This window comes from Rhincodon typus, chromosome 5 (assembly GCF_021869965.1).
Source record: "Rhincodon typus isolate 14 chromosome 5, sRhiTyp1.1, whole genome shotgun sequence".
NCBI classification, from domain to species: domain Eukaryota; kingdom Metazoa; phylum Chordata; class Chondrichthyes; order Orectolobiformes; family Rhincodontidae; genus Rhincodon; species Rhincodon typus.
This window is the reverse complement of record NC_063336.1, coordinates 29,120,854-29,147,427: the sequence shown is the minus strand read 5'-3', so window position 1 is coordinate 29,147,427 and position 26,574 is coordinate 29,120,854. Positions and strand designations below refer to the sequence as shown.

At 40.9% G+C, this 26,574-nt stretch overlaps 1 protein-coding gene across 2 annotated transcripts in view; it reads right to left on the bottom strand.

The window, feature by feature from the left end:
- Positions 1-26,574, bottom strand: part of ascc3 (activating signal cointegrator 1 complex subunit 3) — a 494,022-nt gene that overhangs the window by 123,166 nt on the left and 344,282 nt on the right. For both annotated transcript variants that reach the window (XM_048596924.1, XM_048596923.1), the window contains exons 26-30: positions 24,924-25,009; positions 18,707-18,873; positions 16,222-16,367; positions 9,378-9,498; positions 6,170-6,312 (exon numbers count right to left, since the gene is read on the bottom strand). In XM_048596924.1, coding sequence (XP_048452881.1) covers positions 6,170-6,312; positions 9,378-9,498; positions 16,222-16,367; positions 18,707-18,873; positions 24,924-25,009 — 663 coding nt within the window. The remainder of the gene's footprint in view (positions 1-6,169; positions 6,313-9,377; positions 9,499-16,221; positions 16,368-18,706; positions 18,874-24,923; positions 25,010-26,574) is intronic.

Sequence of the window (26,574 nt, the reverse complement as noted above, 5' to 3'; positions counted from 1 at the left end):
TTAAAGCCATTTACTAGTGCATGTTTTGTAGGCTACTTTTGAGTTGCAGACATATGTTTGGGAAATATCTGTTGTATTCTAATCAAATGATCATAACAGGCAGCATGACCTCTGTTGTTATAAAGTGACCAAAACTTCTTACGTTAGGCAATATTAATACTATGATTTACTGTCAGTTCATTCACTAGATAGAGAAGGACAGTTGACTTTTCGCCCAACCATCATTACAGCCTACCGTTTCTTCAAGTTTTCAGGATTTTGGGTTGAATTGTCCCAACTTTGAAGGTATTCAGGAGGGGAGGTTGGTTATGTCCGAGTCCTGATGCTACTCCTTGCTGAAGTGCCCACTAGCTTAATTTCGCGGGAAGAGTTTACCACCCAGTTAGGGATAACATGGTGTCCCAGTCGAGAAGGTGTACACAGTGTAGTCTATTGCAAATGAAGCTGGCTGTTCTAACTCTCTCTTGAGACAGAGTGCTGCTGAGACCCAAGAAACGAGAGCCGTCGTGAAGAAATGCATCAGCTGCCACAAAGTTAGTCTCTTCATTATTAGAGACATTGGTCTTCAGGAAATCCTTATGCAATAGCAAGACTGAGACATGGATAGACAACAGCCTTGTCATATTAAAACTTTTGTTTTCTCAGAGCTCCAACCTTTGGCTCAGAAGTCGTCTTCTCTTTGCTGCTGGACTCCTGACAAAGCCTGCCTGATGCAGAATTGGTTTATAGTGTGAAAGTTGCCGATAATTAGTTACTCAATAACCTTAATCAGCAACCCCACAGGAATCCATGGCTTGCTGGTATCAGACCCAATATGTCTCTGGAAAAAAATGGCTGGAGGAGAGAACTGGTAAGCAAGTTGGTGCACAGCCTTTTATTCGCCTGACCCCTATCTGTGTATTCGCCTCAGGTCTTTGAACAAAGGAATGTAGGAGCAGGAATAGACCGTTCAACTGCCTGAGTATTGAACAATACAAATGTGGAAGTTACATGAACTGTAGGGAAAATACAGTAGGATACAAACAGTTTGGCGGAATGAACGAGCAAGTGGCAGATGAAATTTGAACTGGAGATGTGTGTAGGAATTTACTCAAACGGTACAGGATACAATTTTGAAGGGATGGCAGGAGCAGTGAAACCTGGGCGTATTTGTGCACAAATCACTGAAGGTGGCAAGACATTGAGTATGTGGGGAACAAAGCACACAGCACGTAGGCTTTATCAATAGAGGCAGAGAGTGCAAAAGCTAGGAAGTTTTGTCAACTTGTATCAAAACATTGTTTGGCCTCAACTAGTGTATTTCATCCAGTTCTGAGTATTACACGTTAGGAAGAATGCAAAAGTGTTATACAGAGTGCAAAAAAGATTCATGAGATTGAAGTGCCTTATTCCTGGAACTAGTTACATAAATGGATAAGCTGTTTTCCTTGCTGAAAATAATGTGAAGAGGAGATTTGCTAGAGCTATTTAAAATATAGAGGAGTCTGAACAGAGTAATAGAGAGGAAATGTTCCTTTTGTTCAAGGATGAAGAACAAAATGGAACAGACTAAGGTAACACACCAAGCAGTAATGATGACACACGGAAAAACATTTCATGCAGCCAGTGGTAAAGATATGGGATGCCGAACTGTAGTGGGACAGGTTCAATGTAGGCATCAAGAGGCAATTTGAGTATTACCTGAAAAGGACAAATGTGCAGAACTACAGGGAAATGATGGAGGACTGTAACTGGGTAAATGATGGGCAGAACAATCTCCTGTGCTGAAACCATTCTATGATAAATATTGGTCATGACATGGAGGTAACTGCCCTTCTCTTCAAAATTGTACAACGGAACCTTTTACACCCATCTGAATGACGGCAGTTCCAAAAGTGTAGCACTCCCTCAGTACTGCACTGGAGCGTCAACCTTGAATTTTATGCTCAACCCCTACAACAGGCCTAAACTGGGAATATGAGTACAGGAGTTGTGAAGATGTACAAGAACCTGGTTAGACCAGCTGGAGTAACATGCATAGTTGTAGTGGCCTTATATTAAGGAGGACATTATCTCCAAGGAGGCAGTGCAACAAAGGTTCACCAGATTAGTTCCTCGGATAGTGGGACTATCCCATAAAGAGAGACTGGGTAAACTGGACCCGTATTCTCTAGCGTTTTGAAGAATGAGGGTGGTCGCATTGAAACTTATAAAATACTTAAAGGTTAGATGCAGGCAAGATATTTCAGCTGGGTGGGGAGGGAAGAACCAAGGGGCACAATTTAAAAATAATAGGGATACCACTTAAGTTTGAGACAAGGAAAATTTCTTTTCGAGGGTTGTGGACCTTAAGAATTTTCTATCATAGAGGATTGTGCAAGTCTACTATTTGAGTATGTTTAAGAAAGAGATTGATAGATTTGTGATTATCAATGGCATACAGGGTTACGAGGATGGGACAGGTAAAAGGCATTAAAGTGTTCAAAACAGCCACGATCATATTGAATAGTGGGGCAGACTCGACGGACTGAATGGCCTATCCCTGTTCCAATAATTTAGAAGCAAGTGGGCTATCAACTAACCTTCAGCTGACATATAAGTGAAGGGTTATGGCCAAGGAACAATACTGGTCTCCTTCACGGGTAGCCAATCCATGTATAACAAACAATGAGTGTACATATATCAATGACTTAGATTTAAATGTAGGGGTTTGATGAGATAATTTGGCCTGATGGCTGAAAGTGGGGAAGAATGCTGGAGATTGAAGGAAATGGTTGGGTTAAGTTGGCAGACAAGTGACACATGACAACTGGAATTCAATCCACAGGCTAGTGGGTCAATCAATTGAAGGGAGTACCCCATCCTCATGAAACTGCACTAGCTTGTTTGACATGCACCTGCTGGAAATCTAGGCTGAACTTTATATCCTGGTGAAACCGTGGAAATTTTAGGCATTGTAAAAAGAATGCAGTGCTGGTAAAATAGGTCCCTAGATTTTTTTTTCCTTAATGCTGTAAACAGAAAATTTGCTCGGTCTGGGGCTAATCTCTGAGCAATCGCCTGCAGCAATCTTATTTGAAGCATACTTGTGTCCATTACAAAATGACAGAAGGAAAAAAAGCATTTTGTTTTTAATTAAGGCAGTTGTGCAATACACAGAGCAACTCAAGACTGGGCATCCACAATGTGCTGTGGACAATCAGCAGATCCAAAATTTTATTCAACAACAATCTGTAACTTTATGGCCTGGCACATCTCCAACACAACCATTGACACTAAGCCAGGGCACCAAACCTGGTCCAGTGAAGAGTGTAGTGGAAAATGCCAAGAGCTGCATCTGAAAGTGAGGGATTTTTAATCGGACAACATGAATGTCAAAGCAGCAGAAGTAGCATTCAATATTCAAAACAATCACACAACTAAAGAATCAGATCTAAGCTTTGCAGTCTTGCCACACTCATTTGTGAACGATGGTGGTAAAGGAAAAACCTAAAGTCACCATAGTCCTACCAGACCATAGGGCTGCTCCCTCAGAAAGAGGCGCAACTGGTGGTGGTTTAACTTGAGAGTTGCTACATCCCAGGCGAGAGGAGAACTGGAGAAGGAGAGTCCTTTAATAGTAACCTCAGCTGGTCAGGAAATTGAATCCACACTATTGGTATCACACTGTATTGCAAACTAGCCACCTGGCGAACTGAGCTAACTGCCCCTCCCCAACCATCCTCTACCCCCCCCCACCAAACAATGGTGGACAATTAAATTACTTATTGGAGAAAGAGGCTCTACAAATATCTCCATTCTCAATGATGGAGGAGTGAAGTATATCAGCGTGAAATAAACAAGTCTTAAATATTTGCCATCTTGAACCAGAAATGCCAAGTGGATGATTCATCTCTGCCTCCGCCTGAGGTCCGCAAAGTCACAGATACCAGCCTTCAGCCGAGTTGATTCACTGTACACGATATCAAGAAATTGCTGAAGACACTTGATACTATAAAGGCTGTGAGCCTTGACAAACATTATGGCAGTACAATTGAAGACCTGTATTCCAGAACCAGCTAAGCCACTGGCCAAACTGTTCCAGAACAGTTACAAGACTGGTATAAACTGGCAATATGGAAAGTTGCCCAAGTATCTACTGTTCGCAAAAAGCAGGACTGTTCCAAACTGGCCAGTTATCGCGCCATCAATCTGCTCTCAAACATCAGCAAAGTGTGATCAACAATGCTAACAAGTGGCACCTGCTCAGCAATAATCTGTTCACTGGGCTTAATGGAACTGAAAATGAGTGGCAAAATGGCCAAAAGAGTTGAACTTACAAAGGGAAGTGAGGGCAAGTGAACTTGGCATCATGGACCAGACCAGACCCCCTCAAGATACATTAAGAAGGTAGCCTAGACCCTAACTTCTTCTTATTTTAAAATTAAATGTGAGATATTGTGTTCCAAATGCAATTCAATTGGTCAAACCACTCAATGTTAGACAAAACACAATTTATTCAAACACTTTAGTTAAAATACAACAAAAGAAAGAGGAACTTGGAGTAACAATTCTACTGGCAAACTTAACAGAATAATAAATTATTTTACTACTAAACAGTAACCGTTCCAACATTTTAACATCCAATGAACACATCCTTGGAAAAATGCAAATTTAGAAAACAGATTGTCTCACATTCGACTCCAGCAGCTCAGGGAGAAAAACTCAGAGACAGTGTAGCAGCCGGGAGAGATTCACTACCTTACAACCCTGCTGAGGCCTTAGCAACAACTGTTGAAAGCTAAACCTAAAACCACTGGTTGTGTGGGAGCTTGTCCACATCCATTCAGGCTGCTTCTACTGTTCTAACTTTTAAAAAAGCACCCTAAGGCTTTACAAGTTGTTTATCTCTCACAGACTGTTCGGAACCTCTCTTCAAAAAAAAAGGACAAAGTGACCTCTTAAAGCCACAGCATTGTCACACAGCATTTGAATGTGGCATCAAGGAGCATGTGTGAAACCGGAGTCAATGGGAATCAAAAGGAAACTAAACACTGGTTAGTCATACCTAGCACAATAAAAGATGATTGTAGTTGTTGAAAGTCAATCATTTCAGCCACAGCACATCTCTGCTGCAGTTTCTTAGATGGTGTCATTGGTGCAACCATCTTCAGCATCTCCATACTAAGGTTAGGAGTAGGGATGACTGCACATCATTTGGCTTTATCAATGACCTTACTTACCGAGGCAGTCTGTGAAAGCAGCAAAATCTGTACAATATTCAGGCTTGAGCTGGTAAGTGGCAAGTAACATGCATGGCACACAAGTTCCAGGCAATGACCATCTCCAACAAGAGAGAATGAAATCATTGTTCCTCAACATTCAATGAGATTACTATTGCTGAATTCCACACTATTGACATTCTGGGGAGAGGGTTACAATTCTCCAGAAACTGAACTGGACTAGCCATATAAATACTTTTGTATCAGAGGTCAGGATTTGGCAATTCATTGGCGAGTAACTCACTTCCAACTGCTCAAAACTTTTTAAACACCTACAAGGCACAAGTAAAGATTATGATGGAATACACTGCACTTACCAAGATGACAGCAGCTCCAAGAACACTCATGAAGCTCAACACCATCCAGGATGCTCACTTGATTGGCACTTGATTGGCCATCTAACACATTCAACATTCACTCCCTCCACATTGATGCGTTGTGTACCATCTGTGTACCATAGTACATCATGTACCATCCACATGAAGCACTCAACAATTCACCATTCAACAGCAACTATTCAAACCTGAGGGCAGCAAGTTCATAGGATCAGAATCACTTCCAAGCTACACATCATCCTAACTTGGAACTACAATGCTGTGGTTGGATCAAAATCCTGGAATTCTCTCCTTAACAGCATTATGTGTTCACCTATGCTAAACGAAATGTGGCAGTTCAAGGAGGTAGCTCACTGGCATCTTCTGAAGGGCAGCGAGGAATGGGAAACAAAGTGAAGCACACATGCACTGAATTAATAAAAAGTGTCCACCCCAACACAGCATATAGAGTGATGACATGACAAGAGGTAAAATTAAAGGAAAAACCTGTGCGGCCACTCTGCTCACCTGAAAACATTGATATCAACATTTTTATGTTTTTTTCTAAAAGTTAAATTAAGTAAAACAGTACACATTTCAGGTTGAGCACTGTACCTCTCGCTCATCCATGTGTAGCCACTGTTTAGGGTCATCTTCTGCTGCCAGAAAGGCTATCAAATCCAAAGCTGTGAGGCGAGTCTGACGTCTGGATGACACAAAGATCAGCACAGGCTTGGATGGGGAATGGCTTCGAATAGCTGTTTAAAAAAAAACTATCTTAACAATTTGTAAATGCTTGACATCTAATGGCTTGTTGCTGATTTAGGAACAGGTGTGGTTGAATAGGCTAGGACAGATTTATTGTTCCTTAATGTTTAGTACTTTGTGACAGTCAGGTTGTAATTAATCTGAGCTGACATGCCTGGCCTCCGTCTTACAATCAATACACACATTTATGTCACACAGCTAATTAGCTCAGCCATACAGCTGTAATTAGCTTGACCCAAAATGATCTGCAACTGTCAACCTGATAACACAGTAGTTACATTTGAGAATTTATTTTTTCAGCTATTACCTAATCAATACAAAATGTATTCTCAACAGAATCAGTGAGCACTAATTAACAAAATAAGATGGGCATATTTTCACATTTCTGTATTAAAGCCTCTATTCTTTTCAGTCTAATATTGTGTTTCTTTATGAAGCCAAAAGCATTCTATCCAGATAGTTTTTTTTTATAAAGCAATAGGTCTTGAAAATGGTATGCCTGGTTTACATTTGGCTAAGACTCTTATCATTGCTATTAGCGTTTGGTGATGTTATTAGTGACAACTTGATGTACGAGTTGGAGACAAACACAATTAGTAAAATTGCTGTTTTCTATCAGAAAATGTAGCTTGAATTATGATATTTGGCAAGTGTTACATGTTGATCTTAAATTTTAAGTTGGACTATTTATTTGATTCAACATCAGGTATGGGGTAATTCTTACTGCTGATAGAACTACAGACCTGGGTAAGTTGTTAGGGGTGATTATGAAAGATATGATTTACATGCATTTGGCGAGGCAAGGAATGATTAGGGATAGTCAGCATGGTTTTGTGCGAGGGAAATTGTGTCTCACAAATTTGACTGAGATTTTTGAGGAAGTAATGAGAAAGACTAATGAGGGTAGGCCAGTAGATGTTGTTTACTTGGACTTTAGTGAAGTCTTTGATAAGGTTTCACATGGTAGACTAATCAGTAAAATTAGATCACATGGGATTTAGGGTGAGTTTGCCAATTGGATACAAAATTGGCTTTACGGTAGAAGATAGAGGGTGGTGGTGGAGCGTTGTTTTTCGGACTAGAGGCCTGTGACCAGTGGTGTTCCATAGGGATAGGTACGGGGTCAACTTTTGTCATTTAAATAGACAATTTGGATGAGAATATAGGAGGCATGGTTAGTAAGTTTGCAGATGACACAAAAATTGATGGTATTGTGGATGGTAAAGAAAGTTATCCAAGATTGTAAAGAGATCATGATCAGTCGGGTCAATGGGCTGAGGAATGGCAGATGGAGATTAATTTGGATAAATGCAAGGTATTGCATTTTGGTAAAACAAAGAATGAGGGTGGTCAAAGAGAACAAGGACAGGACTTATACAATTAACGCTAGGGTCCTGGGTAATGTTGTAGAACAGAGAAACCCAGGGGTTCAAGTACATAATTCTTTGAAATTTGTATCACATGTATACAGTATGGTTAAGAAAGCATTTAGCACACTAGCCTTCACTGCACAGACCATTGAGTATAGGAGTTGGGACATCATGTTGAGCTGGTACATGACGTTGATGAGGCCTCTTCTGGAGTACTGTGTGCAGTCTAGTTGCCATGCTATACGAAGGAGATTATTAAATTGGCAAGGGTTGAGAAAAGATTTACCATGATGTTGCCAGGAATGGAGGATTTGAGTTATAAAAATAGGCCGGGAATTTCTTTTACTAGAGGGTAGCAGGTTGAGAGGCTTATCGAGGTTTATAAAATCATGAGGGGGCATTGATAAGCTGAATAGCAAAGGTCTCTTCCCCAAGGTCAGGAAGTCCAAAATGAGGGGCTGTATTTTTAAAGTGAGAGAAGAAAGAATTAAAAAGGACAGGAGGGCCAACATTTTTACACAGAGTGGTTAGTGTGTGGAATGAATTGCCAGAGGAATTGGTGGATGCAGGTACAGTTACAACACTTAAAAGACATTTGGATAAGAACTTGAATAGGAAAGGTTTGGAGGGATATGGGCTAAATGCAGGCAGGTGGGACTAGTTTAGTTTTGGAACATGGTCAGCGTGGACTAGTGGGACCAAAGGGTCTGTTTCCACACTGTATGACTCTACGACTTTATGATGGCAATTTGTCAATCACTATTTTAAATTATTTTAAATTAAAATACACACCTGGAAGGAAACATTGAGTGCCAAAACAATTACAATACACTGCATTCCTTCATAACTTGAAGTTCAAACTAACTTACTTTCATTGTTTCTATTGCACTTTAAAAATAAGTATCATGAAATGCTATTAGCTACAGATGCAGAGTGATTATTACTGGATGATATTAATTTACTTTTTGATGGTTGAAACAATTGCACTGGAATCCTGGAGGTTTACAGGTGCTTTGCTCCAATATTTTTCATCTTATAAAAGGCAAATTTGTTCATGCGTAGGAAGTCTGTTAACAAATGTCATTATCTTGTTAAATGAAAAGATTGAATTTAAATAAATGTCACCTTTCATAACTTATTGCACCTGCTCTATGAAGTACATATATGAACATATCAGAACTTAATGAATTCACATCCAGTGAAATCGAGAACAGTGTGACACTGCACTCATCAGGTCACACTGCCAACTAATTTTTTTACAATATTCATTCAAAGGAATGTGAATGTTGCTGACAAGGCCAGCATTTATTGTCCATCTGTAATTGCCAAGAGGTCAGTTAGGAATTAACCACATTATCAAGGGTCTGGAGTTACATGTAGGCCAGAATGGGTAATGACGGCAGATTTCCTGTGCTAAAGGTGATTACCAGACCAGAATTTTTTCCCAATTGACACTGGCTGCATCGTCACCATTAGCCAGCTTTTCATTCCACTGAATGCAAATTTCACCATGTCCAGAACATTAGCCTGTGGTTCTGGTTTACTAGTCCAGTGATATTACGACTATGCCACTGTCTCACCATAGTATCCCATAGCAAAGGATAGTTTCGAGAACATGAAGGGCAAAAAAAGTAAGATTCAATATTTTAAAGGTTGCTTTCCTATCTTTTAAATCCTAAACTCACCTTGGAATGTTGGCTTGTTCATACTGGCCATGCGTGGGCAGTAATGCTGGCCTGGGAAGCCATGAATATGCACTTCAAGAGGAACTGGACGAACGGATGGTCTGAAGTTAAACAATCCGTTCTAAATTAAACGGGAAAAGAAGTATAATGTTAATCCACATTATTTTAAAGATGATTTAAAGCATAACTTTGATCTTTAACATTCAACCTAAGGTACGCAGAGTTATAAACTCAATAAATGGGCTGGCTCTCCTTTGAAGTGTATTTACAAGGATAAAGCATACTAAAATAAACAAACTCATGTGAGACCAACAGGACCCATCCTCATTGCTGAGTTACTTGATTTAAAATGAGGCAGTGTTTTAAGTGCCATATTTGTCCTTAATGTCTTTGGATTAGGCAAGGGAACATTCGTGGAGATTTTATGGCATCCGTAAGAGTGGGAAATGTGATGTGCAGGGTGATATAATTAAGCACGATGTGAAATTTCAATTTCCCGACAGTGGATTGAAAAACAGCGATCAAGTCAGAGGCATGTTGTGGTATGCTGAGCATCATACTGACATGTAGCAGGTAATAAATTTGCATGCCATGAGGATCTGTTAGCTAAAATTGTTTTTATTATGTTCTAACTTCAAGATAGGTCAGTGGCACACAAGAGCTTTGTGGCACTTAATTAATTAAACACTATTTAATTCCATAGCAAAGGCAATATTCATAAGTCAAACCAAAATCCGAAATTGTTGGGAAAACTTAGCAGGTTGGCAGCATCTGTGGAGAGAAAGCAGAGATAACGTTACAGGTCCAGTGACGCTTCTTCAGCATCCATGATTTCCGGCATCTGCAGTTCTTTGTTTTTTTCTCGTTTAGCAATATCCATGCTCCCTGTTACTATTATACATGTCAACTATGAGGCTATAAGTTGATTGACTTCTCTGTCAAAGCTCGCTTCAACAAATAATGATAGTGCACACACGAATGAAGTGAAACCACTGCAATGCAAAGCACTTAACTGAAATTTAATGTTGAGAAACCAGTGACAATTTTTGTGCTCTCCAGAATTATGGTAACGGAAATGTAGTGGGAAATGAGGGGAAAAAAAAAGTTTAAGTCACTTACAGTTCTGATTATAAAGTTGGGAATGGCATGCCCCCAGCCATTGAGAAATTTATGATACAAAAGGAGGTCTCTACATTTGTGCTGGCCAAAAAAACGATTATCCAGCACAATTTCATTTCCAGTTCTTGGTACATAGCCTTGCAGTTTGTGCAATTGCAACTGCATTTCCAAAGGCCATAGGGAAAATAAAAGACATACCCTTCATCTCTGTTTCAAAGATAGGAAGGAAATTAGAAAGGAAATAAAAGGATAAACAAACTAGCTCTCTCCCAACATGTACTTTTCCATTCCATCAAGTCACACAAAGCTGAAAGATGATATCCTCAACTACCTCTTTTCAGCTGAATGATACAACCGCTCTGAATTAACTCCAGAGGCTAGCATCCTGTCACCAAGTCACCCTTTATTTACATTCTTTGACACTAATCCAGCTTCCTCAGAGCCAGCTCTCAGTGAGCAGGACCTCTGACACTCCTGTTTATATCTGTCAGCAAGGACTCCCTGATTGGACCAGATTAACAGCCCCCTCAAATCAGGGAATTCATATTCTATGAAGTCCACCTAGCTGACCTCATTACACACTCTAGCCCCAAGCAGGATAACCACTAGGCTCTGCTCTGATGTTGACCACTTCTTTACATCCTTGGAATTGTGGCCAGGTAAGAGGAAATTCTTATATAATGTAAAATAAAATAAAACGGAAAAGTGCATGAGAAACTCAGCAGGCCTGGAGATGTTCTGTGGAGACAGAAACAGAGTAAACAGTCTCTTCTACAATTCTGAAATATTATCTGTTCCTCTTGTCACAGATGTTGCCAGGCCTGTTGACTTTCTCCAGCACTTTCTGCTTTATTTCAGAGTCCCAGCATTGCACTTTTATAGCAGACAGCTCTTACATCACCATAAATTCCATGAAACAATAAGGGAAGTATAGGCTAGAATGAGAGACCTGTAGGAGATGATAACAGTACAGTGGAATGAAATGACGGATGAGTGAGTATTCTAAGCTTGATGCATTGGGGAAAGAGGGAGCCAATCTAAATCAATGGGATCAAGCATGAACAGGACATGATGCAGTAAACAGTTTTACAGACGTTGGAATTTCTGAAAAGTGAAAGGGGGAAGAGATTAAATTTAGAGGTGCCGAGAAATTGGAGAAGGATTTTGGCAGATGTAGGTGTTAGACTGGGGCAGAGGCAGAGAGCTTTTTATTACTCATTCATGCAATACGGCCACTGCTGTTTAGGCCGGCATTTATTGCCCATCCTTAATTGCCCTGGAGAAGGTGTTGGTAAACTGCCTCCCTGAACTGCTGCAGTCCTTGGGTATTGAGGTGTTACACAGTTCCGTAAGGGAGGGAGTTCCAGGTTGTTCATGCACTGATTCAGTTTCAAATCAGGATGGAATACAGCTTGATAAAAACTGAAAGATCTGCAGATGCTGTAAATAGGGAAGAAAAGCAGAAGTTGCTGGAAAAGCTCAGCAGGTCTAGCAGCATCTGTGAAGAAAAAAAATCACAGTTAATGTTTTGGGTCCGGTTCTGAGGAAGGGTCACTGGACCCAAAATGTTAACTTTGATTTTTCTTCACAGATGCTGCCAGACCTGCTGAGCTTTTCCAGCAACTTCTGTTTTTGTTCTTGATTTACAGCATCTGCAGTTCTTTCAGTTTTTATTTAGGCAGAAGTCTTAGCTTTGGAAATTGCTATTGGAGGATCCTTGTTGAGTTACTTGTAGATAATACACACTACTGCAATTGTGCGTTGGTAGAGAAGGAGTGAATATTTGTGGTCATGGTGTGAGTAAAGAGTAAAGATGGTTAAGGGAATGAATGTGGTGGATGGAGTTTCAACCAAGTGGGCTGCTTTGTCCTGGCTGGAGTCAAGCTTCTCAAACGTGGTTGGAGCCAAACTATTCCAGACAAGTGGAATATGTTACATCACATTTCTGTCCTGTGCCTTGTGAATGGTGGACAAGCTTTGGAGGCACAGGAGGGGAAATACTCAGGATGTCAGCCTCTGACCTGCTGTTGCCCAATATTTATTCTGCCAGTTCAGTTCAGTTTCTGGTCAATGGTAAACCCTAATATGTTGATATTAGGGGACTGTATGATGGTAATGCCATTAAATGTCAAGCAGCAATAGTTTGATTGTCTCCTTTGGAGATGGTCACTGCCTAGAACTTGTATGGTATGAATACTACTTGTCACTGATCAGCCCTACTTCTCAATTTACAAAGGAGAAAAGGTAATTGATGAAGGTGGTTGGGTCTAAAACACTACCATGTGGAACTTCTGAAGTGACATTCTCTGACTGAGCAACAACTACAACAATTATCCTGTGTGTTAGCCCATAGATCAGTTATAGCACAGGAAGATGTCAGTCAATCGTCATGTCTGTACCAGCTGAATAAACCTGTCACACATTCTAATCCCACTTAACAACACCTGGTTCATCGCCTCACAGATTTCAGTACTTCTGGTTTCTTCTAAATGAAATGAGGATTTCCAAGTAGTGGATTCAAGGCACCCACCTCCCTCTGGGTGAAAATATCTTTCCTCATCACCTCTCTAATCCTTCTCCCAATTGCCAACCAGTGGAAGTTTTACACTAATTCCCATTGACTCCAATTTTCTCTAGGGCTCCTATACCACACTCAGTCGAATACTGCTTTGACATCAAAAAGTAGTCAACTTCATATCACCCCTGGAGTTTAGCCCTTTTGTCCATGGTTAGACTAGAGCTGTAATTAGGTCAGGACCTGAGTGACTCTTGTGAAACCCAAACTGACCATCAGTGAGCAGGTTATTCCTCTAAATGCCCTTTGATAGCACAATTGCCACTTGAGCACTGACAGCATTGCTAACTTTAATGATGATCAAAAATAGACTAATAGGGCTTAACTGGCTGACTTTGATTTATCCTCCTTTAGCGGACAGGCCACAACCTGTGCAATTTTCCACACATCGGGTGGATACCATTATTGTAGCTGTACTGGAACAACTTGACTAGGGGCACAGCTAGTTCTGGAAGACAGGCATTCAATGTTATTGGTAGAATATTGCAAGGATCCACAGCAGTTGTTGTTTCCAGTGTCATCAGTCATCTCTTGCTGTCACATGAAGTGAATCAAATTGGTTGAATTGGAACCTCAGAAAGAATCAGATGAATCATCCACTCGGCAATTCTAGCTGATGATGGATACAAACACTTCAGCCTTGTGTTTTGCCCAAAGAGTGCAGGACGTCCCCATTATAGAGACAAGGCATTTTGTGGAGCTGCCACCAATCACCAGTAGATATGGCAGGACTACAGAGCTAACTACAGTATTAACCTTTTGAATCCTGTGACCCTTCTTCATAAGTGAGGAGGGTCACAGGGCTCAAAAAGTTATTTTGTTTTGCCTCCACAAATGCTGTGTTTCTAAAGCAATTTAGGTTTTTGTTTGGTTTAGATCTTCAGCATCCACAGTTCTTTGTTTTATTTTTCTGTCTATTGTACCCTGTTAATACTGTTTGGCATTCAACAGGTTCATCAGGTTGACAGCAAAATTTTAGATGGGTCTTTCCATTTCCTTACTGATGATCGAGACTAGACTAATAGGATTCTAAACGGCTGGGTTGAATTTGTTCTGGCTTGTGTGTACTGGACATACCCAGGCAATTTTCTACATTGTCAGGTAGATGCAGTGCTGTAGCTGTACTGCAACAGATTAGCTAGGAACATGACAAATTTTAGAACAGATGTCTTCAATACTGATGCTGGAATGTTGTCAGGGCCTGTAGCCTTTGCAGTAACTAAAGTTGTTTTTTCTGATAATCACTTAGAATGAACTGAATTGGGTGAAGGCTGGCATCCGTGGCATCACTTGGCATGTCTGGCTGAAGCTTGTTGCAAATGTTTCAGTATTATCTTTGCAATTATGTGCTGGGCTCCCCCATTAATGAGGATGGGAATGTTTGTGGAATTGTCTCCTCCTCCAGTGAGTTGTCCACACCATTCACAACTACACATGGCAGAACTGCACAGCTCAGTTCCTATCTATTGGTACTAGAATCACTTAGCTCTATCACTTGCTGCTTATGCTGCTTGGCACACAAGTACTTCTATTTCATAGCTTCACCATGTTGACTCCTTATTTTTATGCCTAGTCCTGCTCCTGGCATACTCTCCTGCTGTCATCATTGACCCCATGTTCATATCTTGGCTTGAAAGTAATATTAGACTGGGAGTGACGTTGGGCCAAATGGCTGCAGCTGTTGGCCCACAAAGCAGCTCATGGACAGCCAGTCTGGAGTTGATGGATCTGTACAAAGTCTGTCCAATTTAGCACGGTGATAGTGCCACAGAACACAATAAAAGGTAATCTCAAATGTGAAGGAGGGACTTCATCTCCACAAAGACTTTGTAGTGGTCAATTTTACTGATCCTGTCATGGACAGGTGCATCTGCAGCAGGTAGATTGATCATGATGAGGTCAGATATGTTTTTCCCTCTGTTGGCTCCCTCACCATCTACAGCAGACTCAGATTAGCAGCTATGTCTTTTAGAACTTGACCAATTTGTCAGTAGGGGTGCTGCTGAGGCATTCTAGGTATGGACATTGAAGTCCCCCATCCGGACTACATTCTGCATCTTTGCCACCCTCAGTACTGTCTCCAAGTGCTGTTCAACATGGATCAGTACTAATTCATCAGCTGGGCATGGGAGGGGGTGGTGGTATTAGGTTCATGGGAGGGTTCATGGTGCAGTATATGGTAATTACCAGGGAGTTTCCTTGCCCATCTTTGACCTGACATTGTAAGGTATGATTCTATGAGTATGACTATGTCTAAAGGACAGTCGTCCCAATTTTGACACAAGCCCCCATATATTGATGAGTAGGACTTTGCACGCTTGACACAGTTGAATTCGGTCCATGTTGGATTGACCTTCCAGTTTCATTCCCTTGTTTAGACTTTGCACTAGCTTGATGCAACTGTCTGACTTGCCAGGTCATTTCAGAGGGTAGTTGGGAATCAACCATGTTGCTGTGGGTCCAATTCTCATAAAGGCCAGACCAGGCAAAGCTATCAGACTCTGCTTCCTAAAGGCCATTAATGAACCAGATGGGCTTTTATATTATTCGATAATGGTTACACGATTACCATTAGGTTAACATTTTTAATTCCATATTTTATTGAATTCAGATTTCACCACCTGTTACGATAGGATTTGATGCCATTCCCCAGAACATTCGCCTGGTTGCATGTCAAGTATATGTCAGTATGATAAATACATTTTTAAATTGAAAAGTATTTATTGTATAAGCTGTGCCTGCTTGCTACTGAATCCAGTACACTATTAGCAGCAAGGGCCAAACATCCTTAGCATTCATTCCATCAGTTTTCTTTGAAGTAATAAAATCAAGGCCACAAAAGCTTTAAAATGACAGAAGGCTGTTTAGTGTTAAATATGAAGTGAGTTATACAAGCTCTGTTTCAAGATACATGTCCTCAGTCAAAAGATGCATCTTTATCGTTCAGTGAAATGCACCATCAATGATATAGACGACAGGCACAGGCTTCCATCACTGTCAGTTGTAGCTTGCAAATCATAGGATTCTGCAATGTACCATTAAATGATATGGGCTCCCAAAGTGCACAGACACATATAATTCATTTGGCATTAGCCCAGGATCTGTAACTGCTCCCCGTAGTCTAATGTTTTCTTTCTCTAATATTCTTACCTGTCGGATACCTAACCAGTCAGCCAGGTCTTTGGCATTTGCCAGTGCGGTCGATAGCCCCACTATCCTCACAGGGCTATCTGTGTGAGAGGAGATGAAACTAGTTCTGGACACAATTACTTCCAGCACAGGACCTCTGTCATCCCCTGCAAATAAACAGATTTTATGCTGTTGCATCATTTTTAAACATTAATCAATTTTATAAGTGACAGTAATTTTTAAACTCAGAGATAAAAAAAATTCCATGCTTTCAACAGAAGCAATGGCAAGTTCTGGTTCTTCAGTTAATGTGAAGCATATTGTTAACAGAACAGTACGGCAGGGGTAGAAATTGTGTTGAAATAATCACGGAGCTGTATTTATAATCTATCATAACTTGTAGCCAGAGGCAAAGATGCAGTTGATGAAACGGAGTGCAAACTTGAGAGCTTGGAATGGTTTCTTGTTCTGCTCCAGGGGAATGAGCTCGCTGTTTAATGAGTATCTGGTAACGAGTTGAAACCTATTATATTCTTAAGGTTTGAAATATTTCACAAATTGGTGGTAAACTTAAGAAAATATATAAATAGCAATGTTAATAAGAGAATAATAAATTAAATAATTAAGTAAAACTCATTAAGGGTGGCAGGACCAATAATGTGAAAATGTATAATAATTTAATCATCATTACTTTCACCAACGTTAATCTATCTATTCTGGCTGTCTTCAAGAAATTTGTTGGGTGTTAGTTATCTTAATAATCATTTAAATCAACTTTGAGTGGAATCTTACTGGGATGTGAATGACATGGGCTATGGCTAGGTGTATATTACACCACTTTCCACAAAGTATTCGATGTCTCTATTATATTTTCCTTGAATTCTTTTAAAACTCAGGCATACAATCCACATAGGACAAGCATCTTATCTTTTCAGTTTGAATAGATTTTTAAAAAATCTTTCTCCTCTTTTTATTTTAGAATATAGTTATATATTTCAAATCTCAGCTTTTGATACCAATTCTACCCAAGCAGTCTCCAGTAACTGATAACAGTATAAAAGTGGTGGAAGTATTGAAAAGCCTACACTGTATCTCTGTGTGCTGCACCTCCTTGGTAGAACAACCGCTCGTCATACACCTTTCATCCTCGGGATCATTCTTGTAAACCTCCTGTGGACCCCCTCCATTGCCAGCATATCCTTTCTTAGATAAAGGGCTGAAAACTGATCACAATATTGTGAAAACTGACCAGAGCCTTATACAGCCTTTACAGTATCTAGCCCTATTGAAATGATTGCCAACATTGCGTTTGTTTTCCTGACTGCCAACTGAACCTGCATATTAACCTTAAGAGAATCCTAAACTAGTATTTCTAAATTCATTAAAGCTTCAGATTTCTCAAGCCTTTCCTCATTTAGAAAATAGTGTGTGTATGTCTCTATTCTTCCCCACTTTCCCCACATTGTATTCCACCTGCCACTTTTTTGCCTGTTGAAGTCCTTTTGCAACATCCTGCACATGACCTGTGTCTTCACCTGTCTTTGTGACATCAGCAAACATAGTAACAATGACCTCAGTTCCATTGTCCAGGTTGTTAATGTATAGTGTGGATAGTTGTGGGTCCCAACACGGACCCCTGTGGAACTCCACTAGTCACTGGCTGCCATCCTGAAAAAGACCCCTTTATCCCCACACTCTGCCTTATGCCAGTCAGCCAATTCTCTATCCATGCCAGTACCTTGCCTCTAGCACCATGGGCTTTCATTGAGAGGTCTCCTGCGTAGCACCTTGTCAAAGGCCTTCTGGATGTCCAAATTGGTCATGCCCACCGGCTGTCCTTTGTTTAAATTTCTCATTACCGCCTCAAAGAATTCAAACAGATTTCTCAGGCATGATTTCCCTTTGACGAAACTACCCCAACCCCACTCTGGATTTTGGGCTTCTTCTCGTGTCCACCCTTTATGAACTCAGTTTCTTGCCTCTGGGCTAATGGAGGATATAAAATGGTGCAAACTGTTAAGAATCTGATCAAAAGCAGCCAATGTTCTCCTCCATAGTGCCAGATCCTCCCTGCCAGACTTGTCGCTCTTGCAATCATTGATCCAGTGTCCAAAGCATCAACAAGGGCAGACAGGAAAGGAACCTGTGATTGAAGGAATTAATGATGATAGCATGACAAAGACAGAATCTCTGACTGGGGGAGCAGTTCCATCTCTCTCCTTCCATCTCTCTCTCTCTCTCATTCCATTTGTCCAATTAGGACACTGCAGTCAACTTTGACTGATTGACAGCAGAGTTGAATTTTCATGCTTTTTAAAAAGAAATCCCATATTTTGAACTAGCCCTCAAGGTTAGAATGCTTATTTGAAACAAATCTGCCAAACAGCAAAAACTTGTCATCCCTGCTTTTTGGATAAAAAGGGAAGGATTAAAATTGAGAGGAAAGGGAGGAAAAGAATGTACAAAATTAAGTTAATTAGCAAAACTAATATCTTGCAATGCTTACCTAATAAGTGGATCTCATCTATAATGATGATCGACACTTTCTGGACATAGCTTCTATTTTGCCAACTTCTACTGATGCCATCCCATTTCTCAGGGGTTGTGACAATGAGGTCAGCTTTTGCAATTGCTTTCATGTCTGGAGTCACATCTCCTGTCAGTTCTATGACGCTAAAGACAGATAAATGCTATTATTTCTGAGAAACACAAGTGGTAAAGGGAGAAATGGAGGCGATCATCTCCATATAATTTTGTAAGCATTTATTCAGAGATACACATTTCAAACGTGCACTTCCTAACCCATCCCTACTTACAGTTTGACTTTCTTTCTAGGAATCCAAGTGAATCCCTATTTAACGCCCACCAATGAAACCAATCGATATATAACAAATAGATTCTGTTCTCTTTCTTTAAATAAAAATTAGGCTCAATATATAATAGAAAAACGAACCAAATCAAAAGACCTCCATTTTCTGTACAAAGAAAGTTTGAGATTGTGAGATGCCCCTTCTCCAGGGTTTCTACTAATTTCTACCTATACTTTTTGTAGTGAAACAATCAGGCAGTTGCTAGATTGCCCATTTAATTCTAGAAATGTTTCTTCGTTCACATTGGCAAGACTGATCCATAAGATTTTTCAATTCTGTGTTCATAGACTGCACATTCTCCCAAAACAGAAAAGCACTATACAACAATAAATGAGTTAACATTAACTACTTTCAGTATGACCAATACACAAAATTTCGCTTAAAAATTAACAAGTACACATTAATTGCCTCTGTATAATTAATGTTTCAGCAGAGGGTGTTAGTTTTTATCAAATCCTTTTATTCGCTAGGCATTTCCAACTAAAAACATTTTATATTCTCACCCATCATAATGATTATGAAAGCAACTGCATCAGAATACCTGTCAGGAAGGTTAGCATGGAAAGGTTACTAAACATGGCTGACGTCATGTTCCTTGGTCATTTGTTAGGCCACAGATCAGCCATGATCTCACTGAATGGTAGAACTGACTTCAGGGTCTGAACGGAATACTCTTGTTCTTATGTCCCTATCTAACGCAAGTCTGCAATTCTCCCAATTTAGCTTTAGTTATACTTTATTTGCCCTTAAAACATCCTCAACTTCAGAGTTTACATCATTATACTTTATTTGAACACAGTTAAACTAGCTACTTGTCCAAACAGTGCCAAATCAACTTTAATTGAACAATTTTGCTTTGCAATTGCCCCATTTCTTCTTTCATTATAACGTCATCTTTCTCAGCTAGGATAATAAACTAGGATGACAATAAAACACTCTAAATTGGATCACTGATTTTAAGTTTTCCAGAATGATCCAGCTTGGTACTAAACAAATAAATGTAAAAGCTCGCAGTGTGGACTCTCAGTTTTAAATTCGACAGGTACTCTAATATCAATACTTCTCAAACTCCACACTACCAATCAATGGTAAACCACTAACATGCATCAAAAGGATTCCTGATAATTTTCCTCTTTCAAAATTAATAAAGCAGTGCGGGATCTGTTTTTAGTTTATCATGCTAACTGGAAAGCCTACAATAGAATGTAGGATACCCTTTTAAAAAGTTATCAAACTTCTTAACAATCTCCTCAATTTGCCTCATATATTCTTCTTTAACCACACCTGTAATTTTTTAGCAGGGTTTTAAACTTTGACAAGTAGGGTGAGCAAAATCAGGACAACTTGTATTTTTTTTTGTCTGATTATGATCACCTAATGCCATTATACTTGCTAACACTGGTGAGAAATATCAGGTTCGGTTAAATGAAACTGCACAATCTGCAGATCCTCTAGCACTATCTAAAACAACTAATGTGATTCATTCAGAGATAGTAAGAACTGCAGATCCCGGCCCGAAACATCAACTTTTCTGCTCCCCTGATGTTGCCTGGCCTGCTGTGTTGCTCCAGCTACATATTGTGTTATCTCTTAGTGTGATTCACTTTACATTCATCCTCACTGCTGAATGAAGCAAGTTAACATTTTCATGAACCTATCTACATACTGAAGAACTGCAAGCATTACATAGTATTTCACAGCTAAATGAGAGTGAAACAAACATATTCATCACAGAAATAAACCATACTATTCCTTGGGAATTTGTTGAAATTCATAATTACTTTCCTAAGACCATAAGATATAGAAGCAGTTATTTCAAGGACTACTCGCTTTCTTTTAGCCTTTTCATTGCGTGATACTCCAATCACATCCATTAACAGATTCTTAAGCATCCCTGGATTCATTTGCACCTTACTGTGTCTTCTGCTGTAATAGATAGATCAGCTAAAGGTGCTTTCAGCTTCATTTTGCCTGTCTTGAATCCTCTTGACGTAGACTTTTACACTCAGTACACTTATACACTCTTTAGGCATCTGGCAATCATCGAGTCTATCCTTTACACCAATGCAGAATGGCTCATCTGTTCCATGAAGAGTGAACAAAATGAATTTCCCCTGGAATTTCTTACTTTGAGGCAGCAGAACTCTGATCCAAGAAGGTCTCTGTCCCCAAAATGGAACATTACTTTAGAACCAGTTGTCTGTCAATTTGAGACACCTTAACACATTCCAGCAATTTAAATGCTGGTACGGACTTACAGATCCCAAATGAAATTGAATCCATCTTTCACATGATCTCTCACGTTTATGATAGGAACATAGAAACAAGAGTATTTAGCTCAATAAGCCTGCTTTAACATTTAGCTGATTAAAACATACATATAAAGTTCTAACAGAACCTGATAGACTAGATGCAAAAAGGATGTTTTCCTTGGGCAGAGAGTCTAGAACTAAGGGATGCAGTCTCAAGGTACGGTAGGCCATTTAGGACTGAGAGGAAGAAAAATTTCAGACACTAACCACCGACAGAAGAAATACCTTCTTATCTCTGCCTTAAATGACAGCTCCCTTACTTTGAAACTGTGCTTCGAGGTCAGATGTCCTCACAATTAATTTCACCTTTCTTGCAGATTTTATCCAAGGTCTCTAAGGGAAGGTCCAAATCTTCTTCACTCTCTATGTGAGAAGCATCTCTGTCGCAAAATACTTCATTTCTGATTTTACTTCTTGTGGCAAGCGATGTCACAGCTATACCTTGTTTTCTTTTCGGAAACGCATACCCACATATTCACTTAATCCTTTCACTTATAATCTGGTTCATATTCTAAGAACATCAGACATGAAATACTTGGAAAAATGCAATATAATGAGATTAATGTGAGGATATCGGCTTTGGTCACAAAAACAGGAAGGCAGATTATTATCCGAATGGCAGTTTAGGAAAAGGTGAGGTGCAACGAGACCAGGGTGTCATGATGGAACAGTCACTGAAGGTTGCCATGCGAGTGCAGCAGGCAGTGAGAAAAGCTAATGGCATGCTCTCCTTTATAGCGAGAGGATTGGAGTACCGGAGTAAGGGTGTCTTGCTGCATTTCTAGAGGGCCTTGGTGAGGCCACAGTTTAAGTATTGCATGCAAGTTTTGGTCTCCTAGTCTGAGGAAGGACATTCTTGCTATTGAGGGAGTCCAGTGAAGGTTCACCAGATTGATCTCCGGAATGGCAGCACTGCTATACGAGGAAAGACTGGATCGATTGGGCTTGTATTCACTGGAATTTAGAAGAATGAGGGGGAATCTCATAGAGAGATATAAAATCCTAATGGGACTGGACAGGTTAGATGCAGGAAGAATGTTCCGAATGTTGGGTAAGTCCAGGGATCACAGTTTAAGAATAACGGGTAAGACATTCAGGACTAAGATGAGGAAGAATTTCTTCACTCAGAGTTGTGAACCTGTTAAATGCTCTCCCACAGGAAGTTGTTGGGGCCAGTTTATTAGATATATTCAAGAGGGAGCTGGACGTGGCCCTTGTGGCTAAAGGGGTATGGAGAGAGGGAGGGAATGGGATGCTGAGGTTGCATGATCGGCCATGATCATATTGAATGGTGGTGCAAGCTCGAGGGGCTGAATGGCTTACTTCAGCATCTATTTTCTATATTTCTATGTTTCTATGAAACTAATCTTTACAATTTTCACTTGCTTCTTGCCATGTTTCATAGCAGGCATTAGGATCTTAGTTTTTTTTTTTAATCTGGAAGTTTTTTCAGAGTTTCTAACCTTCACTTATAAGCATCCTCTGCTAACCTGCTATTTCCTATAAAGCCAGGTTGTGAAGGGTAGAACTGGGGAACAGAAATAAGAAGATAAGCTGGATAAAGGCATGGCTGGAAAGATGTTGCGGGAAGGAGGGCTTCAGATTCCTGGGACACTGGGACTGCCTCTGGGGAACATAGCACTGAGTTCCTTGCGAGGCATTTGCTAGTTCTATTGAGATAGCTTTGGATGAAGTTGGATGGGTGTGGCAACTAAGAAAGAATAGTAGAAGAGAATACTAAAGTTTGCAAAATACTTAGGGATACAGCGGGCACTAGCATAGAGAATATCTTAATGATCTGGATCTTGGCATGCAGGGAACCATTTCAAACTTTGCAGATGGCACTAAACTTGGTAAAACTGCAAACTGAGGAGGACAGAGTGGAACTCTAGACAAACATTGAGAAGTTAGTGGAGTGTGTGGCAAATGATGCTCAATACAGAGTAGTGTGAGGTGATGCACTTTGGTTGGAAGAACATTGAGAGACAGTATTAAATAGTGGGTACAGTTCTAAAGGGGAAAGCAGGAACAGAGGGACCTGTGTTAATGCACACAGATCATTAAAGGTGGCAGGACAGGTGAAGACAGCAGTTAATAAAGTATAGTGTGTTCTTGGTTTATTAATAGGGATGCAGGGTACAAGAGCGAGGTAATGATTTTGAAATTGTACATAACACTTGTTAGATCTCAGCTGGGGTATTGTGTACAGTAATGGGTGCCATGTTATAGGAAAGATATGGACACATTGGTCAGAGTGCAGAAGTGATTTACAAGAATGCTTCTAAGAATGAGAGGCTTCAGTTATGAGGATAGATGTAAGAAGTTGGGGCTGTTCTCCTCGGAGAGTAGAATGTTGAGAAGAGATTTGATAGAGGTTTTCAAAATGATGAGTGGGCTGGACAGAGCAGTCAGGGAGAAGCTCTTCCTGCTTATGAAACATAAAAGAACAAGAGGGCATGGATTTAAACTGACGAGCAAATGAAGCAAGGATAACGTGAGAAAAAAATCTTTTTCACACAGTGAGTACTCAGGATACAGAACGCACTGCCTGGAAATGTGATGGAGGCAGCTTCAATTAAGGCATTCAGGTGGCATTGGATAATTATTTGGAAATGGTATGCAGGGATATGGGGAATAAATCAGGAGATTGCCATTAGGTACCAGTGAAAGTATGAGGAGCAAATGGCCTCCTTCTGTGCCATAAGAATTCTGTGATTCTGGAGCCAACCATTACACAGTTAAAGGCATTTATTTATGGAGATACACATTCCAGACATGCACCTCCTAATCTAACCTGAATTCTAGTCTTGTTCTAACCATATGAGCACAACTAAACCCCGAATTAATGCTACCACCTGCTAACAATTAAATACAATTCATATATAATTAATTTATATCATGACTTGTCATTAGTAAGTTAAAAGGTTCAGCAAATATGAAGAAGGGTCTAGGCCCAAAACGTCAGCTTTCTGGCTCCTCTGATGCTGCTTGGCCTGCTGTGTTCATCCAGCTCTACACCTTGTTACCTCAGATTCTCTAGCAGCTGCAGTTCCTACTATCTCCTCAGCAACTGTGAATATGTTTTAAAAACCAAAAGAACTGTCGATGCTGTAAATCAGGAACCAAAACAAAGTTGCTGGAAAAGCTCAGCAGGTCTGGCAGCATTTGCGGAGGAGAAAACAGAGTTGACGTTTCAGGTCCGGTGATCCTTCCTCAGAAGGGTTCTGAGGAAGGCTCACTGGACCTGAAACGTTAACTATGAATATGTTTTATTTTTTCAATTAAATTACAGTCCTCTCAATTTTGTGAGCTTGATGCTTTCCTCAAATTTGACAAAGTTTCTCAAGCTTGGGACATTTGGAGCTTGGTATTTGGCTGGCATTATACTGGAAATTCAAGACTACAGTACATATACATGCCTACATTTATGCTTGCTTGATTTAATTCCACTCAAATCAACAGCAACAATGTGCAGTTCACTTGTTTCACCAGTGAACACCTCATTTGATGAAAAAAAAACTTCATTCAGTTTGGTGCTTACTTTTTACCCAGCTTCTCTGTAATCCTGACTTTCCAATCTTCAATTCGCTCACGGACAAGTGCCTTCAGAGGAGCAATATAAACAGCCTAAAAATCATACAAAAGCTCAAAGGTTACAAAATGAAGCTTCAGGAGTCAAATTATCAAATAAATAACAAGTTAGGATGGGCAATAAATACACAGAAGCTAAGTTTCAAAGAGGATATAAGTGTATATTTTGGGAGACAAAGCTTTTATGAGACGACAAGGTGCAGGGCTGGATGAACACAGCAGGCCAAGCAGCATCATAGGAGCAGAAAGGCTGACGTTTCGGGCCTAGACCCTTCATCAGAAAAGGGGAAGGGGAAGGGGGTTCTGAAATAAATAGGGAGAGTGGGAGGCGGATAGAAGATGGATAGAGGAGAGGAAACAAACAGGTCGAAGAGGCGGGGATGGAGCCAGTAAAGGTGAGTGTAGGTGGGGAGTTAGGGAGGGGGTAGGTCTGTCCAGGGAGGACGGACAGGTCAAGAGGGCGGGATGAGGTTAGTAGGTAGGATATGGGGGTGCGGCTTGAGGTGGGAGGAGGGGATAGGTGGGAGGAAGAACAGGTTAGGGAGGCGGGGACGAGCTGGACTGGTTTTGGGATGCAGTAGAGGGAGGGGAGATTTTGAAGCTTGTGAAATCCACATTGATACCATTGGACTGCAGGGTTCCCAAGTGGAATATGAGTTGCTGTTCCTGCAACCTTCGGGTGGCATCGTTGTGGCACTGCAGGAGGCCCAGGATGGACATGTCGTCTGAGGAATGGGAGGGGGAGTTGAAATGGTTCGCGACTGGGAGGTGCAGTTGTTTATTGCGAACCGAGCGTAGGTGTTCTGCAAAGCGGTTCCCGAGTCTCCGCTTGGTTTCCCCGATGTAGAGGAGGCCACACCGGGTACAGTGGATGCAGTATACCACATTGGCAGATGTGCAGGTGAACATCTGCTTGATGTGGAAAGTCTTCTTGGGGCCTGGGATGGGGGTGAGGGAGGAGGTATGGGGGCAGGTGTAGCACTTCCTGCGGTTGCAGGGAAAAGTGCCGGGTGTGGTGGGGCTGCAGGGGAGTGTGGAGCGGACAAGGGAGTCACGCAGAGAGTGGTCCCTCCGGAAAGCAGATAAAGGCGGGGAGGGAAAGATGTCTTTGGTTGTGGGGTCGGATTGCAGATGGCGGAAGTGTCGGAGGATGATGCGTTGGATCCGGAGGTTGGTGGGGTGGTACGTGAGGATGAGGGGGATTCTTTTGTGGTTCTTATTGCGTGGACGGGGTGTGAGGGATGAGTTGCAGGAGATGTGGGAGACACGGTTGAGGGCGTTCTCGACCACTGAGCGGGGGGAAGTTACGGTCCTTGAACAATGAGGACAACTGAGATGTACGGGAGTGGAATGCCTCATCCTGGGAGCAGATGCGGCGGAGGCGAAGGAATTGGGAATAGGGGATGGCATTTTTGCAGGAAGGTGGGTGGGAGGAGGAGTATTCTAGGTAGCTGTGGGAGTCGGTGAGCTTGAAATGAATATTGGTTTCTAGGTGGTTGCCCGAGATGGAGACAGAGAGGTCCAGGAAGGGGAGAGAGGTATTAGAGATGGTCCAGGTAAACTTAAGGTTGGGGTGGAAGGTGTTGGTGAAGTGAAGCTTT